At 42.9% G+C, this 19,428-nt stretch overlaps 1 protein-coding gene across 4 annotated transcripts; it reads right to left on the bottom strand.

The window, feature by feature from the left end:
- Positions 1-846: 846 nt before the first annotated feature.
- Positions 847-16,915, bottom strand: LOC139368879 (tumor protein p53 inducible nuclear protein 2). Of its 4 annotated transcripts, none has more exons than XM_071108334.1 (4): positions 16,612-16,915; positions 6,438-6,901; positions 5,206-5,362; positions 847-5,060 (listed from the first exon to the last, which is right to left on the bottom strand). In XM_071108334.1, the coding sequence occupies exons 2-4, from the start codon at positions 6,559-6,561 to the stop codon at positions 4,793-4,795; spliced, it is 549 nt and encodes a 182-aa protein (XP_070964435.1). In that variant the 5' UTR covers positions 6,562-6,901; positions 16,612-16,915; the 3' UTR covers positions 847-4,792. The 4 variants fall into 4 exon arrangements, with proteins under 4 accessions (XP_070964435.1, XP_070964434.1, XP_070964436.1 ...); XM_071108333.1 differs by having other exon boundaries at positions 847-5,057; positions 5,206-5,746; positions 16,612-16,908; XM_071108335.1 differs by having other exon boundaries at positions 847-5,057; positions 16,612-16,907.
- Positions 16,916-19,428: the final 2,513 nt, after the last annotated feature.

Consider the following 19,428-nt stretch of genomic DNA (forward strand, 5'->3'; position numbering starts at 1 on the left):
CTATGTGCAATATGGTTTAGATGAGAAGCTCTTGTATAATTTAAATTGCTATCCTTATCTTGTTAGTCTATATACTATGGTACTTACGGTATGCTTGTGGGTCTGTGTGTTTACGTGCAAGTGTTCGTGCGTGTGTATGTGTATTTTAACCCTGCTAGGTCATACAATGGGGCGGCAGGGTAGCCTAATGGTTAGAGTGTTGGACTAGTAACCGGAAGGTTGCAAGTTCAAGCCCCCGTGCTGACAAGGTACAAATCTGTCGTTCTGCCTCTGAACAGGCAGTTAACCCACTAGGCCGTCATTGAAAATAAGAATTTGTTCTTAATTAACTGACTTGCCTAGTTAAATAAAGGTTAAACATTTTTTTTTAAATGTGTCAGCTGCTCAAAAACCCATACTTATTTTTCCCCCCACAAGATTTAAAACTGGGACGTTCTTGGAGAGGCTGTTGTTTCTGTGTGTATTCCTGTACTGTCTTCCCCATTGCCCACCCCCCTTTCCCACCCATGTGACCGTGCCCCCTTCCCCCCTGGCCTCATCCCAAACCCCACCCAAACTACCCTGTCCCCCCAGTCCTCACCCCAACCCCCACCCAAGCTACCCTGCCCCCCCTTCCCCCCAGTCCTCACCCCGACCCCCAGCCAAGCTACCCTGCCCCCCCCCCCCCCTCTTCCTTTCCCCCCAGTCCTCACCCCGACCCCCAGCCAAGCTACCCTGCCCCCCCTTCCCCCCAGTCCTCACCCCGCCCCCCAGCCAAGCTACCCCCCCCCTCCCCTCTTCCTTTCCCTCCAGTCCTCACACCGACCAACCAGTCCTTCAGGTGTAAATGACGAGACGAGATTCAGGTTGTCAACCTGAGTGTTTATTGTTGTTGTTGTTGTTGTTGTTGTTGTGTGGTACCTGCGTTTTTCTGAATGGATGTTATATTAACCCATCCGTTGGTGGTTGCATAGGTCTTCACTGTCTATGGACTTGACTGTCTATGGACTTGACTGTCCACTCAGGGATGGAACAATTCAGTACATCACAAAAACCATGCAGAAATAGTGAAAGGCACGATCACCATAGATATCAGATACACCAATCTTTTTTATATGTCTATAAATAGTTGTTTTGACGGGGGAGGGGTGTACCCATCTGAGATGGTACGTGGGTGAACCCCAAAGTATCTTAAAGCTGCCATCATTTTAGGGCGCAAAGCAGAACAAAAATAATCCACACACAATCAACCCCCTTTCTTTTAAAACATTAACATACCAGGTGAACAACTGTTCTAATAACTAAACGGGGAAAAATACAAGCATATTTTTTTTTGTTGATACATTTCATTTCAGATTTTTTTTCAATCTATCTGCTTACTCCATCCTCTGTCACATCCCCTCTTTCTTCCTCCCTCCCTCCCCCACAACTCTCACATCACACTAGACACACGTGCACCTGGTGGCCCCGCCCTCTCTCTGTGATTGGCGGGTTGCCACCCTAAACTCACACCTTTCATTAGTCCCACACTACATACTCAGAAAACAACAACTTGGAGATAACATGGACGTAAAGGTGAGAGGGTGATGGAAAGAAGGAAAAGAACAACAAGAAAAAGAGAAAAACAGTCTCGCAGTGAGGACCAACAAGGCCTTGTTAGAGGTGGTGAGTTACACACACACACAGCTATGGTCTCTCATGTATAGGCCCCCTCCCCTCTCTCTTTGTAAAATGTCTTCATCATGTAAGTAAGAAGTGTGACCACAGAGATACTGTAGTATAAGGTTCAGAAAACCCTAGGGGTTAAGGAAGTATGGAGACCAGATGTGTGTGTATCTGTGTGTGTGAGTGAGTCGTTACTGCAATCCACACACTGCATCATTCATAGGATCAAACAGAGTTACATACAGTCATCATTTAAAACAGCAACAGAAAATAAATATACATAATATTAATAATTATATCATATTAGTAGATAATTCAAATAAAATATAGTAATTTACAAGATAGTTGGCGATACGTTGAATGGATCATGGTGGTTTGTGATTGAAGGGACAAATAAATGTTTCTAGTTCAGAACATTCTAAACAATAAGAACAATTTCTCACCTCACTCTATCTAGAGATCAATTCCACTGCTCCCACAAATACATCTTTATATTTTGAAATATGTGTTGTGTTATGATGATGCCAGCATGAAATGATCCTGTGTCGTTACAAGTTATTACACTTTTATCCCCCTAGAGGGCAGTGTCTAATTGGAACGTTAACACATCTAACCCAAAAGCTCCAATAGGGTACATCTCAATTGGTCACATCTCAGTGTAGATTAAGGAAAGGATAAGTGGATAGGATGCCACTTTAGATTATTGAGATGCATCCTTACTGTCCTATTCAGGAAAGAGGCAGGGACAGTCTTGTCCTCAGTCAAGATGGTAGCTACTTTAAGGACTCTAATCCTGAGTCGCTTTGACACCTAACGGCAAGGAGCATTACCACCTGTATTCTAATATGTACAAGAAAAATAATTGATCATTATTTGTCTTTTGAAGTATTTTTTTGAACACACATCCTCTCACACTCTCACAGACCTTTGATGGTTTGATACAAAACAAAAATAAAAAGTAAACATCCCAAAGGAGAATAAAAGACATCACACAGCTAAAACTTTGACTCACCAAAATGTATGACAGTGCAAACTTACATCCATGTCTCAAATCATTTACAAACTTTAGTATATAGTCATATACACTTCAGCACCATAGTTTACTATTGTAGTTGAATACATCTCTGTAAGCTAGATCTTAAGGTGGGGGACACTGTTACGGCTGGATGTGCTATTAGGAGGCCAGGGAGTGGGTGTAGAACTAATTCTCTGTCCTTGAGCTAGTCTTTACTAGCAACACTGAGCAGTATCAGCCCGGTGGACATCGTGTGTGTGTGTGTGTGTGTTCACCCCGAGTCTCCTACCATGATTACCCTGTTGTCACTGAATGACGTGAAGTGAAAAGGGATTGGTCGATGTTATCTATTTCCCTGTTTGTCTTTTCATGGGTAAGGTTGTCACTTGATTAATATTTAGTTAGGGGGGAGGTGTCTTAATGCAGAAGCATCACAGCACAACAACATCAGTTGGAGCCCAATGTGTGTGCTGAGCAAATGTATATAGATTTTTTCTCTTTTTTTTTAGACTATTCTCCTCAAAGTGTGACTCTTTCACAGTCATTCTGTCAAACTAGGACTAGTTTTTAGGTTGTCAGCTATTTGGATGAAACAATGTGCTCTCATTATGGGGCTGCAGGGAACAGGCTTTTCCTGTCACAGACATCATTCAGAGAGCATTGGTTAGGCCTACCTTCTCCATAACTTTAATAACAGTAGCAGACAAACAAACAAACCAAAATAAAATAAAGAGTTGCCATCTATACCGCCTTGCACCTACTTTAGCCTGTCATACCTTGTAACCTACAGGCAACCCTTGGCTAGTTTCCCTACATATATCATTATGGTACGTCCCAACAAAGTAATTTGCACAGGACATACACAGTTAACTATGCACAGTCATTGAAGCTAGCTATACTAGACTTCTTATGACCAGACAGCTCTGAATTACTTTCCTGATCGTGTTGTAGTTGTTGAACAAAAACGTTTAGGAAATTAGGGAATCAGCTTCCTGCTTTGCAAGTCTGCCTGACTTGAGATAAGAGTGCCTGTTTGTTTCTGCATTGGCAAACTTGTCTTAGTCACAGATGGTAAGCCAAATATGTAAAAGTAGCCAGTTAGGCATTCTAAAAATTAACTATTGGTTGCCCAGAAAGCTACACTACACAGTCAACTACATCTACTCTGGTTCCTCTGTCATCCTATCTAAACTCTCCAATTCGTCGTTTGTGACTTCTTTTTACTCTTTAGTCTGTTTTCGTCTTCCTCTCTTTCACCTTCCTCTACCTGCTTCCATCCCTCACATTGGGACAAGAGGACAAACACCTCTTCTGGTTTTTCTCCTCTCTCACTGTAATGTACACGGTATACTCTTCCTTTTTGTGAACAGATTTTTTTATTAAAAAATGTTTTGTACCTCAAACACGGCAAACAAAGGACAAGATGAGGTGTTTTTCCTGTGGGAAGCCTTTCCCTGTCTTCATTTATAACAAGTATAGCTACGTACATACTCAACGGATAAAATGATTACATGTCCACAGGTGTGCTATCTAATAAAGATTCCCTATAAAAGCTTGTTCCCGCAGAAAGAGAGTGAGCATCTTTAATTTCTCCTCCTTTGCCTGCCTGTCCCCCAACCTGATTAAAAGCATTAGGACGGCTGCAAAGGAGAGAGGGCCATGTATTCCATGACAGTAAATAGGTGGACTTCCACTAGGAAGAGACAGAGGAGATGAGTGTTTCAACTGAAATGGAGAGAGTAGATGGAACTTTTTATAGTTTTACACACATATTAGTTGCTAAGTAATATTTTTTTGCAAGTTTTTCAAAAATGTTTATATGTGACAGCTAACAACAATAGACTTAAGTTATTAGAGGGCTTGGTTGGGGTTTAGGGCCTAACATGGCACAGTAGCCTACGTAAATCGTGTGTGTGTGTGTGTGTGTGTGTGGGAGAGTGATTTAGTGAAAGAGAGAATGTCTATGTGCAGTGTGTGCATGTGTAAATGATGCGTGTACGTTGTGTGCATGTGTATTTACATATTTGTCTACATGAGTATATATGTGTGTGTGTCCATATAAATCTACCTGTATGTATGTAAGGGGGAGTATAACCACTAATGCCCTCAGAGTAAATGGCTCCCCCTGGGAGCTCAGTGGCAGATGTTACGCTGGCAGGGCTGGTGCAGGTAGGTGTTTCTAGCGTGGGCTGCGTGGCGGGGAACCTGCTCCCTAGTGCGGTTCTGGCGCTGGATGCGGTTGCGTCCAAGGTGGCGCCTCTCAGTGCGGGCCTTGCCCCTCTGAACCCTGGCCACCTGGGTCACCTTGGCCAGGGTACCAGCCTGGGCAGCGGCTCCTCGGGTCACCCTGGTGGGCATGGTATTATGGACGGCAGAGGTAGCGGCTGGTTCTGCCACCCTGCTAGAGGAGGGGAGGAATAGGAGGAAGTGGGGGTATAGAACATTAGTCAAGCAGTTATGTAGCTCTCTCATAGAACTGTGGCTATGTGCCAGATCTATTACATGGTGACAAAGATATAATAAGGTGTTGGTCGGTCGGTCCTCACCTCATGCTGCCTGTCAGGCTGGTGATGCTCTCCTCCCCGACGATGGACAGGTTGCCGTTGGAGATCATGGACAGGTTGCTAGGGGAGACGTAGACGGACATGCTGGGGTGTTCTATAAGCAGATCCTCCATGGGGCTGGTCTCGGCCGTGGCTCCCTCTGCAGTGAAACAGGGGGGAGGGGTAACGAACCAGCTCTCGTCCATGCAGCCTCTCTCCGACCCACTACTGCCAGGGGACACAGATGGGGTGGAGAGCCTGGCCCGCCTTTTTAGGGATATGGGCGTAACGATGCCCGTGGCTAACGGGCTAGCAGAAGGGAGAGTGAAGAGGGGGTCTGATGGCGCCACTGTTGCCGCTCGTGAACAAGCTTTGTGTGTTCTGCGGCGATTCTGATATTGGGGGGGAGGGGTTGGAGATGGGACGGGGCACTCAGTTCTGGTGGGTGTGTCTGGGTGATTTAATTGGTTGTTTTGTGCTTGCGCCTGTGCTATCGATGGCGCCTCTATCCCTCCCTCTACTAGCATCGCACAATCAGCTTCCCCTGAGAACAGAGTAAAGGTGGGACCATGGAGGAGTTGGCCAATTGAGGTAGGGTGTATGTTTAGGGTGGTGTAGGTTAGGGGGAAATGTGAAGGCAAAGAGGAAGAAGCCATGCAGGTTGTGGGGTCATTAAAAGGGGAGCACATGCACACACACACACGCACGCACGCACACACACACACACACACACACACACACGCACACGCACACACACACACACCAGTGTGAGAAATGTCAGGATATTTAAATAAAATTGGAGAGGGGGGAGAAGAAAGGGTAAAGAAACACAAAACATAAAAATAGGAATAATATAATTAGTTACTTCGACCCTCTAACCGCTTGGTCATGTCAGTGACAGTATTGTTGTACTGACTGTTTTGTGATGTGTTTCATTGGGGCTTATATATTTAGTTTGAGATGTGGCCTCTAAACTATTCAGATTCCCTTTTATGGAGATTTTAAACAATATATTAGCCCCCACACCCCCATCACTATATGGCCACACTAGAGAGGACTGAAGTGCTGACCACAAATCACCAAAACCTTTGACCTTAGAAAACGAACAGCTGATGTACATGCTCAACAGTACCGTCAATATCCTCACTTCTGTCCATTCTGGCATGGCCATATATTGACTACCATTTCCCTCTCCACTTCCAACCCCTTCCAACTATCCCTAAGGGAGGACTTACCGGGCAGGTTGACCAGCATCCATCCTTCCTCATCAGCGTCGGTCACACAGGGGTTGGGCCCCTTGATCTCTGCGGCCACCTCCTCCACCTCTCCGAAGAACAGGCTGCTCAGAGCTTGGAACATGGCTAGGCCGGTTGGTCGGGTACACGTCAATGGGGAAAAAGTCAAGGGTCAGGGATCGCGGAAGTCAGGTTCTGTGTATAGTTGTAGTTCTCAAGGTATAGCTAGCTGCCTTTGTGTGTGTTTGCTACTTATTAAGTATTTTTGTTTCTCTTATTTAGTTAGTTATTTCGCTTTTCGCTTTGTCAAACAGTTGCCAGGTCAGGAAAGTGAGCACGGTTTTCTTGGCCTCTCTTTGCTTCAACCCTTTTCTTGTCTTGATCTCGTAGGTTGATTTTCTTACAGGACTCGACAGGCTTCCTTAGTGCAAATGTAAGGTTTTACTTGGTATCGCTGCAAAGGCCTGTGGGGAGACAAAAGAAAGACAGGAGAGACTATTAATAACAGCAAGAAAATATTTAGATTACAAATCCAAAGACAATGGGAACAAGTGGAGAGGAACATTAGAAAGCAGCGTTGCGAATCCCAAAGTAGTAAAAAGCGAGATGAAGGAGATACACCATATGGCCAAAAATGGTGGACTTGACTATTTCAGCAACAGCTGTTGCTGACAGGTGTATACAATTGAGCACACCGCCATGCAATCTCCATAGACAAACACTGGCAGTAGAATGGCCCCTACTGAAGAGCTCAGTGACTTTCAACGTGGCATCTTTCTAAGTCAGTTCGTCAAATTTCTGCCCTGTTAGAGCTGCCCCCGTCAACTGTAAGTGCTGTTATTGTGAAGTGGAAATGTCTAGGAGCAACAACAGTTCAGCCGTGAAGTGGTAGGCCACACAAGCTCACAGAACGGAACCGCTGAGTGCTGAAGCGCGTAGTGCGTAAAAATTGTCTGTTCTCGGTTGTAACACTCACTACTGAGTTCCAAACTGCCTCTGGAATCAACGTCAGCACAAGAACTGTTCGTCGGGAGCATCAGAAATGGGTTTCCATGGCCAAGCAGCATCACACACGCCTAAGATCACCATGCGCAATGCCAAGCATCGGCTGGAGTGGTGCAAAGCTTGCCTCTATTGGACTCTGGACTATGGAACAGTGGAGTGATGAATCACACTTCACCATCTGGCAGTCCGAAGGACAAATCTGGGTTTGGCGGATGCCAGGAAAACACTACCTGTCCGAATGCATAGTGCCCACTGTAAAGTTTGGTGGAGGAGGAATAATGGTCTGGGGCTGTTTTTCTTGGTACAGGCTAGGGCTCTTAGTTCCAGTGAAGGGAAATCTTAACACTACAGCATTCAATGACATTCTAGACGATTCTGTGCTTCCAATTTTGTGGCAACAGTTTGGGGAGGGCCCCTTCCTGTTTCAGCATGACAATGGTCCCATGTACAAAGCGAGGTCCAAACAGAAATAGTTTGTCAAGATCGGTGTGGAAGAACTTGACTGGCCTGCACAGACTCCTGACCTCAACCCCATCGAACACCTTTTGAATGAATTGGAATGCCAACTGCGAGCAAGGCCTAATCGCCTAACATCAGTGCTCAACCTCACTAATGTTGTTGTGGTTGAATGAAAGCATGTCCTTGCAGCAATGTTCCAACATCTAGTGGAAAGCCTTCCCAGAAGAGGAGAAGCTGTTGTAACAGCATTGTTCCAACATCTAGTGGAAAGCCTTCCCAGAAGAGTGGAGGCTGTTGTAGCAGCAAAGGGGGGACCAACTCCATATTAATAACCATGATTTTGGAATGAGATGTTCGACGAGCAGGTTTCCACATACTTTTGGTCATGAAGTGTATGTGGCGAAATCACGTTAGCAGAACTGAACAAAAAGAGCCTTTCTGTTCCAGGGCTACTTTAATCATGTTGGTCAAGGAACCATTTATGAGGAGAAGATTAGAAAGTGTGATAGGTTGGCTGCATCTCAACAGTCTCACGTGTTTTCCTCACCTCATCCTCATCTCCTTCCCTTCACCCGCACTCATCTGAAAGAAATTGACCAGTAAACTGAAAGCAAATGCACAGTAGGCATCCACTTATAATGCTTTCACCTGTTCTGTGCCCTCAGATCAGTGCATATGAAGGGAAGGAGATGAGGAGAGGAAGGCACTAGAGTATTGAGATGCAGTTATCTCTGTCTACTTCTGAGGTAGACAGAGGGAGAAGGTTTGTCTGGGTCATACTGGCTGACTGGAGACAGTAACCGTTTTAGGGTTCTGTTTCAGCTGGTCAATTTGTCTTCAATCTACTAGCAAATTATGCAGTAACAACAGTGCGCACATTGTGGTGCTTACTGTATTTCAAAGAATTCAACTAAAGTTGGAAAATGTGGCGCTATTGGGTAATTGTAATGTAATTCCAAAATGAATAACAAGTAAATAGCTTAATAAGCGCAACAAATCGTAAACAATCACAATAGTCTTTTCTCAATAGGATTATAAAATGTATGCATGCAGTTAGAATCTGTCAGACACTCAGACACAAATGCAAACAGATAAATTGCTTCTTTCAGATGAGTTCTTTGAATTGGGTTGTAATGAAGGAAATTTGATTAAGGGAAGGGAAGCTATTGCAGACTAAGGATACGCAGCCAGGCTGTTCCTGAGGAACAATGGCGTTACACCCTCCCCCCTGTGCTACTGCTATAGTGAACAACAGAATGGGGTTAGGCCTGATGGACTACCGAGAGAAGACACGAGGGACCCGATTCCGATTAAGGAAAAGTACGCCTTTCTTTCTTACACACTTCTCAGTAGTTGGTTTTCAGACTTACCTTGTGAAGGTGCATATAACGGTGCTTCCATTGCGCGCGTTGAATACATGTAATTCAGCGCGCCTGTCGTTGTGATTCTGGGTGGCCAGATTACTAGCAAGAATGACAACAAACTGCCATGTGGAGAATCGCAAATGTCTCGTTTCAGCTTGTTATTGATTGCTAGCTAGCTAGCCAACAACTTCAACGATATATTTGAGAGACAACAAGTGGTCATTGTGCAAATGTATTTATGTTTTCAATAAACTTTGGAGAAGAAATACAGTTTACATGTTGTCAACAATCTAAGCCAACCTCATCTGCTTTGCCCGATGGTTGTGAGCGGGTGGTTTTTGTTGCTAAACAACCAACCCAGCTATCCATTCTCGTCTCCATTTCAGCACCAACTGGTAGATTGAAAAATACTCTGATCTTGTAGATTATTTTGGCACATTTTAGGGTTAGGAAAGTATGCATGAATCATTTAAAAAAAGACAGGTTTGGAGAGCCTTTACGCACAAAAAATACAGGGGTTTGATTCATCCTGAAAATTGTCACATTCAAGTTCAAACCATGAAATGTTGGAATGTGGAAAAAAGTGTACAATCGGTGTTGAAAAGAGTCTATAAATCTACCCCAATTCTCACTAATCATGAAACTGTATGACAACGGTCCAGTCGTCGTGAACCGTGCGCAAGGCTCTAGGTTTAACCTGCTATGTGTGGTCTGAGTTCCATAATGATTAGAATAGGCTACATATTGAACGTTAGCCTAATATGATCCACTAATGCTAGCGACCCTCAGGAACAAATTGCACGGATGTGACAGAGGAATGAACGGTAAACGGAACGGAATGGTACAACATGTAAGAAAACGAACAGTGCAAGTGACAGTTATAAATGTATGTGGGTATTACTGATGGTGGCTCCAATAGTGGCTAATATTTTACATGATACAAATGGTAAAATAAAGCTAAGAAAAGCCCGGCCATAGGCTATAATTAAAACATTCTAAAGTGCATACATACAGTTGAAGTCGGAAGTTTACATGCACCTTAGCCAAATACATTTAAACTCAGTTTTTCACAATTCCTGTCATTTAATCCTAATACAAATTATCTCCTTAGGTCAGTTAGGATCACCACTTTATTTTAAGAATGTGAAATATCAGAATAATAGTAGAGATAATTATTTATTTCAGCTTTTATTTCTTTCATCACATTCCCAGTGGGTCAGAAGTGTACACACTCAATTAGTATTCGGTAGCATTGCCTTTAAATTGTTTAACTTGGGTCAAACGTTTTGAGTAGCCTTCCACAAGCTTCCCACAATCAGTTGGGTGAATTTTGGCCCATTCCTCCTGACAGAGGTGGTGTAACTGAGTCAGGTTTGTAGGCCTCCTTGCTCGCACACCCTTTTTCAGTTCTGCCCACAAATCTTCTATAGGATTGAGGTCAGGGCTTTGTGTTGGCCACTCCAATACCTTGACTTTTGTCCTTAAGTCATTTTGTAACAACTTTGGAAGTATGCTTGGGTCATTGTTCATTTGGAAGGCTAATTTGCAACCAAGCTTTAACTGATGTCTTGAGATGTTTCTTCAATATATCCACATAATTTTCCTTTCCTCGTGACGCCATCTATTTTGAGAAGTGCACCAGTCCCTCCTGCAGCAAAGCACCCCCACAACATGATGCTGCCACCCCCATGCTTCACGGTTGGGAGGGTGTTTTTTGGCTTGCAAGCCTCCCCCTTTTTCCTCCAAACATAACGATGGTCATTATGGCCAAACAGTTCTATTTTCCTTTCATCAGACCAGAGGACATTTCTCAAAACAATACGATCTTTGTCCCCATATGCAGTTCCAAACCGTAGTTTGGATTTTTTATGGCGGTTTTGGAGCAGTGGCTTCTTCCTTGCAGAGCGGACTTTCAGGTTATGTCGATATAGAACTTGTTTTACTGTGGATATATGTACTTCTGTACCCGTTTCCTCCAGCATCTTCACAAGGTCCTTTGCTGTTGTTCTGGGATTAATTTGCACTTTTCGCACCAAAGTACGTTCATCTCTAGGAGACAGAACGCATCTCCTTCCTGAGCGTTATGACGGATATGTGGTCCCATGGTGTTTATACTTGCTTACTATTGTTTGTACAGATGAACGTGGTACCTTCAGGCGTTTGGAAAATGCTCCCAAGGATGAACCAGATTTGTGGAGGTCTACAACTTTTTTCTGAGATCTTGGCTAATTTCTTTTGATTTTCCCATGATGTCAAACAAAGAGGCACTGCCAATTGACTCAAATGATGTCAATAAGCCTATCAGAAGCTTCTAAAGCCATGACATAATTTTCTGGAATTTTCCAAGCTGTTTAAAGGCACAGTCAGCTTTGTGTATGTAAACTTCTGAGCCACTGGAAATGTGATACACTGAATTATAAGTGAAATAATCTGTCTCTAAACAATTGTTGGAAAAATTACTTGTGTCATGCACAAAGTAGATGTCCTAACCAACTTGCCAAAACTATAATTTGTTAACAAGAAATTTGTGGAGTGGTTGAAAAATTAGTTTTAATGACTCCAACCTAAGTGTATGTAAACCTCCAACTTCAACTGTACATTTGTTAGGTTCAGCCCTACAGAAGCCTAGGTTCAGCCGTAAAGAAGCCTAGGTTCAGCCCTACAGAAGCCTGCCTATAGCTTGGGTGTCCAACTTTCATCCATGCAAATTATGAGGGCACACAATTGAAATTCAGAACGATGGCACAGCTATTTATCAAATCACACAAAAAAGGTCACTTGCGTCGAACAGGTGTAGACCTTACCGTGAAATGCTTACTTACAAGCCCTTAACCAACAATGTCGTTTTAAAAATGTAGAGTAAAAAAAATATTGACTAAATACACTATAGTAAAAAATGTAAAAGTTACACAGTAAAATAACAATAACGAGGCTATATACAGGAGCGTACCGATACCGAGTCAATGTGTGAGGATACAGGTTAGTCGAGGTAATTTGTACATGTAGGTAGGGGTAATGTGACTATGCATAGATAATAAACAGCGAGTAGCAGCAGTGTCAAAACAAAGGGGGGGAGGGGGCATTTGATTAATTGTTCAGCAGTCTTAAGGCTTGGGGGTAGAAGCAGTTAAGGAGCCTTTTGGACCTAGACTTGGCGCTTCGGTACCGCTTGCCGTAGAGAGCAGGCTATGAGTTGGGTGACTGGAGTCTTTGACAATGTTTTGGGCCTTCCTCTGACACGCCTGGTATAAAGGTCCTGGATGGCAGGAAGCTTGGCCCCAGTGATGTACTGGGCCGTACGCACTACCCTCTGTTGCGCCTTACGGTCGGATGCCGAGCAGTTGTCATACCAGGCAATGATGCAACCAGTCATACTCTCAATGGTTCAGCTGTAAAACTGTTTGAGGATCTGGGGACCCATGCCTATTATTTTCAATCTCCTGAGGGGGAAAGGCATTTTCGTGCCCTCTTCAAGGCTGTCTTGGTGTGTTTGTAACCTATTTCACTGTGGGAAAGGGGCAGCAAGACATGTCATGTTGACATGCTTTTCAGTTAGCTTCCATATCACTGGTTTCACATTCGTCTCCAGGGATCATAAGTAAAAATCACTTAAAACAATTGATGTGTGTATTTACAATCCCCTTCTCCAAACAGATTATGCATTTACCTAGCTCTTATCCATTCAGAAATTACAGTGCATGGAGAATGCTGTTATTTCTATATGAAAAAATAAAGTACACGTTTTTTCCACCTGGAACCGGCAGGTTCACTAGACCCATGCTTAAGTTCAAGGTCAGAATACGCATAGAGAGAAAAGTTCAATTTACGCACGCTTAACTCGGGTCGTAATCAGGGCCTGGAGTCTAGGGGGAAGGAGTAACACAAAGACAGTAAAAAAAATAACAAATACAGTATAATATAATGTACAAAAAGTTTAGACACTTCATAGGTCATCTGGGGATTGAACCTACATCCCTGATATTGCAAGCCTCATACTCTAACCAACTGAGCCACTGGAGCCTGCACTTTTCTGTCCCTGTATTTAACCATGAAGGGAGATATTGGATATCAGAGAGACATATCATTCCTGCAGAGGCTACTGGACGGTATGACGGAACACCGACCTCTCTGATCTGACAGGGTGTACTTTCTAAAATTAGATAATATGGGTGGAGGAGGGGGGGGGGGGGGGGGGGGGGGGGGTTATAAAGAGGAAGGAGGAAGAGAGACAAATGAAAAGTGAGAGAGAGTAATGTAAGGGGAGAAGAGGAAAGGAGAGAGGTGTAGGAGAGGAATAGAAAGAGATAGCAATTAGGCTACAGGTATGGATAAAAACAGAGGAGGTAGAGAGAGGGAGAAAGGTGTACAATGAGGTGAGGGAGATAAATGAAAGGAGAGGGACATATGTTACGCATGGGTGGAAAGCGACACTTCCTGCTTATTTGGACGGTTGCCATGGTGACACGGACACCAGGAGCCGACAGGAGGACACAGGAGTCTCACGCTAAGAAGAGAAACACACACACACAGAAATGATCACATTTACTAGACATTTTGTCAGAAACGATCCTGTCAGGAAAGCAGCCAAGAAGAAAGTAATGATGCCTTTCTCAAAACAGGGATGTAAACAGATGTCAATTCAAAGTCTATGGTTCAATGTCATTTTGATAAAATGACATGGAAACAACGTTGATTCAACCAGTGTGATGTGCTTGTAGAGAGGATAAAACAAAGCCTTATTCTATTTCAATAAAAACCCACTGTTAAGAAAGTTCATTCTGACTTCTAGCTTCTGTCTTATCATTGCATTATACAGTTTTGTAATGGTTTATCTGTGGCTGCATATGTTTATAAGGCAAATATAAAACGTCATAAGAAGGCTCGTAAAATAAAGAGATAGGCTACCAATGAAATGAATGTTGATGGTTTAGGTGGAGATATGAGAGATGTTGCAGAGGACATAGAGGAGTCTGTTGATCAGCTCCCTTCTTGACAGTTTTTCATGCATTCCTTAAGGCTTACTGAAGTCACAGGATGATGCGAGATAAAACATTTATTTAAAAAATGTATTTACGTGAGTTTACCCACTTTGAATCTTTCTAAGAATATTAAACTGTCCCAGGGCCACTTTTTTATGAGTTCCCAAGTCATAAACACACACAAACACACTTCCTTTGAAGGCACTGTGTGAAGCACCATTCAGTCTCCTTGATAAGCAAATGCTATCAGTCAGCTGTGATGCTAATTCAGTATTATCTGCCTGGTGTATAAATATACCATTCTGTCTACTGGGACAGACAGACGACACCAGGGATAAGAACAGCACTGGAACATATTGGAAACATCATTAAACAGCCAGCAGTGGTCTCTCATGCCTCAGGTGGTCCATATAAGGACTGATGTTTGGGGAAAACAGGGAAAAAATACATTGGAAATGTATCCTAGGAAAATGTTGAGAGATTTCCCATATTTTTGCCCTGTATAAACTAAGAGGGAAATATGATAGACCAACACAAGGCATTTATCTTCTGGATGACATCACAATGTTTACTGTACCTGATAAATTATTACTTGTGGTTATAAAGATTCCATTGTGACAGCACTGGTGACTGGTTTAATTCATTCTAAAAGGAAACATAACCTTACAGTAAATGGTGTGGAATGGCGATTGAACCCACGTGCAAAAATGTGTTATTCAAAACTAATGGCATGTGGTATGGTAATTACAGCCCAGCCAGGTACCTGTTGAGTTAATCATTTACTCTACATAGCCAAAATGTTCAAATGTCTTTTTACTGTTGTTTTATTTCTTTACTTACCTACACACACACATACTCCCCCCCCCCCTTCTCTGCACTATTGGTTAGAGCCTGTAAGTAAGCATTTCACTGTAAGGTCTGTTGTATTCGGCGCACGTGACAAATAAACTTTGATTTGATATAATAATACGTGTTAAATCAGTGTACAAATGCATATTACTTTTATGCTTTTTGTGTTTTTCACCCTGATCCACTGGTTATAAACCAGTATAAGCTCATAGCAAATAGGTAAAGACCAGATATAGACAATTATATATTTCATTTTTTCTTCCTAATTCTACAAAACCAAAGCGCTCTGTTATTCCCAGATGCGCTCATAATTTCTCTGCTCATGGCAGTCAGAAGGCCGTTTAAACAGAGGGAGGAGCTGAGGGAGATGGGCGTGGCTTCGCGAAAACAACATAAATACCTCCTATGCGCTTGCATGACGAAGGACTCTTACGTCACTAATGCTGCTGGTTCAGCCGACTTCAGTCGAGGAAAAGGAAAAAAGAACAGCGGGCGAATAGAAAAGGAACAATTCTGGTGCCGTCAAATAATAATTTATGTATTTTAAACTGCAATTGTTCGGATGCAAAAGAAAGAATAACCCCCAAGCATTGTTAATAAATAAAGGAATGATTCAACATCCTTAACTGCTTTGTTTCGAGTTAAACAACCACATTGACAGATGCCGATGAGAGAGAGAGAAAAATAAAGAAAAAAAATTGTTTTATTCTTTTATGGGTACGACAGCAAGCAGTGCACATTTGATTTAAAGCCAGATATAAATTAATTGGGATGACAAAAACCTTCGCAATGTCACCGACGACGAGAAAAATAGGGCCCAGAATAAGTCATTGTCGATAGCGGTCAGGTTAAACATGAATTATCCGTGTAAGCTCCGAGTCTGTGACACGGCTATGGATATAGCTGAAGGGTCATGGCAATGACAGATAGGCTCACCAGTATAGGACTGATGCGAAGGAATCAATTACAATATCGAGGTCGTTCAAAATCCATACATAGGCCTACATAAGCACTGAGGAAGAGAGAAAGGCACAATTCAAAAATACCCCCCATTGTCTTCATTCGACACAACACCCCAGCGTTTGGTGAAAAACAAGGACAGGTTTTATGTAAACATAATTTTCATATTCTGAGAGATCATACACCGGACGTCGAGGTTTCCGTAAAAGCATCCATTTATGGAAGCCATCAAAACGTCCATGACCTATAAACGGATGTCTAGGATGCATAACAGTCGATAATTAATTTCATGCAGAACTAATGTATTTTCCTCGGTGACAGCTACTACTATAATGGATTAATTCCGTCGTAATGTAGATTGTTTTGTTTCAGAATGATTTTGTTTATAACACAACCTAATTCGCATTTTCTTCATCTGCTGTTATGAGGCTATGCATCATCAGAGATAGCTAGCTATACAGGCGTCAGTGGCAGAGGTAGCCTGATACCCTGCAAGCTTACACAGTTTGCCTTTCAGAAAGCACAAAAAACAACAGCAAAGTAGATTGAATAGCTTACCTGTATTAGCAATATATTTCAAATTGTAAACGTGATGATCTCACACAAAGTAGAAACGACAATAATTCTTAAAGCATAGCTTTAGGTTGCCTTTTAAGTGAGGTAGTTAAAACACCATAATACAAAATAAAAAAAAAAGGCTTTCTTCGTAGAAGAAGGGGCTTCGTGTAAAACTTGAATTTACACTTGATGTTCAGAGTATAACATCTGCAGTTTTTTCCCTCTTGCTCGATTTTTTTCCCCTGCAGATTTTCCCTCTGTTATTGCTTCCTCCAGCTGATCCTCGGATCAGAATGTAGAACGTACAAAACAGCTGATTGTGATATCACAATACTTCCAGTGACGCCCATTTCCACGCCCTCAAGAACCGACGGCCAATCGGAATATTACACAAGATCCAAGCCGGGCCTCTTGGTAACACAGTGGGGGTTGGGCATGGTTTTTGGGTAGTCCGACTCAAAGCTGTCAACATGCTCTGGCGGAGTAGAATAAAGTTGCCCTTAGAAGCTGATCTAAGGTCAGTGTTTTGTTTCCCCTCCAACTGTTTACGACTGGTGGCGCCCGTGGCAGGGAGGAGAAACTGGTCCTAGAACTATGAATGGCCTATAGAGTGACTGTGTGTAAGGATGGGTGAGACCAATAATGTGATGAAAGCTGTTTGACAACATAACAGGAAATCCGCTGTCATCATTACTAATTACTAAAAGATAGCAGGACAAATAAAATATCTTTCTGGTTATATAAAAAAAATCGGAGAAAATTGTTTTGACTCTTCTTCTGCCCCCTGAAGATACCAACATTTTTGCATTTAAAACATTGAATTGCAACTAAATTCTTGATCAATCTCTCATGTGTGAAAAATTCTTTACAGTTGGCCTGAATGTCGACCAGCAAGCTTCAGTCCAGCGATGAAACAGTTAAAACAAAATATAACCTTAACCCTAAAATAAAGTTTTCAATCTGCCTTCCTCTCTAGGCCTATATTAATTGAATAACACATGAATAAGGAATGTATGTTCACAAAATAAATGTTATATATGTGTAATGACACAACAGTAATAACTTGATTGTCCAGTGGTAATATTCCATCATATCATTAAGAGTACTGTCGCTTTAAATGTCATAGTCCCCCACTCTCCCCTCCCCCTCCCTATATTTTATTCATTCTTCCTTCAGTGGGAGTGGCTTTGAATGCCACTTGACCCAAACTGGCCAATCAAATGGGTTCAGTCTGAATGCAGCATTTGAGCAGCCAATGGGCAGTGAATGTTTTTGAAAGCCTCAGCTAGTGACTCCAGACTCAGTGATCTGTGCCAGGGACAAGTAATCTCTGTCAGCGCCCACTGCACTCCCCTCCTCTACCCTTGCTCCCACTCCTGACAAGTTATGCAAGCTGGTGACCATGGCCCTTGACTGAGTGTTTGTTTTATGTGTGTGTGTTTGCCTATGTACAGTATATGTTGTACCAGGCTTTAATTATGTGAACACTATGAGTGTGTTGAGTTTATACATTTGTGCGTAGCCTACATGTACAATGCCTTCGGAAATTATTCAGACCGCTTGACTTTTTCCTCATTTTGTTACCCTACAACCTTATTCTAAATGTATTTTTTACCCTCTGCAATCTACACAAAATACTCCATAATGACAAAGCGAATCGTTTTTAAAATTTGTTTGCAAATGTATTAAAAATTAAAAACAGATATATAGTATTCAGACCCTTCGATATGAGACTCAAAATTGAGCTCAGGTGCATTCTGTTTCCATTGATCATCCTTGAGATGTTTCTACAACTTGATTGGAGTCCACCTGAGGTAAATTCAATTGATTGGACATGATTTGGAAAGGCACACACCTGTCTATATAAGGTCCCACAGTCGAAAGTGCATGTCAGAGCAAAAACCAAGCCATGAGGTCGAGGGAATGTCCGTAGAGCTCAGAGACAGGATTGTGTCGAGGCACAGATCTGGGGAAGGGTACCAAAACAATTCTGCAGCATTGAAGGTCTCCAAGAACACAAAGGCCTCCATCATACTTAAATGAAAGAAGTTTGGAACCACCAAGACTCTTCCTAGAGCTGGCAGCCTGGCCAAACTGAGCAATCGGGGGAGAAGGGCCTTGGTCAGAGAGGTGACAAAAAACCCGATGGTCACTGACAGAGCTCTAGAGTGCCTCTGTGGAGATGGGAGAACCTTTCAGAAGGACAACCATCTTTGCAGCTCTCCACCAATCAGGCCTTCATGGTAGAGTGGCCACTCCTCAGTAAAAGGCACATGACAGCTTGAAGTTTGCCAAAAGGCACCTAAAGAATCTCAGAACATGAGAAACAAGATTCTCTGGTCTGGTGAAACTAATAACTATTTGGCCTTAATGCCAATTGTCACGTCTGGAGGAAACCTGGCACCATCCCTACGGTGAAGCATGGTGGTGGCAGCAATATGCTGAGGGAGTGTTTTTCAGCGGCAGGGACTGGGAGACTAGTCAGGATCGAGGCAAAGATGATTGGAGCAAAGTGCACAAAGATCCTTGATGAAAACCAAGCTCTAGAGGACTCTGGACCTCAGACTGGGGCGAAGGTTCCCCTTCCAACAGGACAATGACCCTAAGCACACAGCCAAGACAATGCAGGTGTGGCTTCAGGACAAGTCTTTGAATGTCCTAGAGTGGCCCAGCCAGAGCCGGACTCGAACACAATCAAACATCTCTGGAGAGACCTGAAAATAGCTGTGCAGCGACGCTTCCCATCCAACCTGACAGAGCTTGAGAAGATCTGCAGAGAAGAATGGGAGAAACTCCCTAAATACAGGTGCCAGGCTT

This window comes from Oncorhynchus clarkii, chromosome 16 (genome assembly GCF_045791955.1).
Source record: "Oncorhynchus clarkii lewisi isolate Uvic-CL-2024 chromosome 16, UVic_Ocla_1.0, whole genome shotgun sequence".
NCBI lineage: Eukaryota > Metazoa > Chordata > Actinopteri > Salmoniformes > Salmonidae > Oncorhynchus > Oncorhynchus clarkii.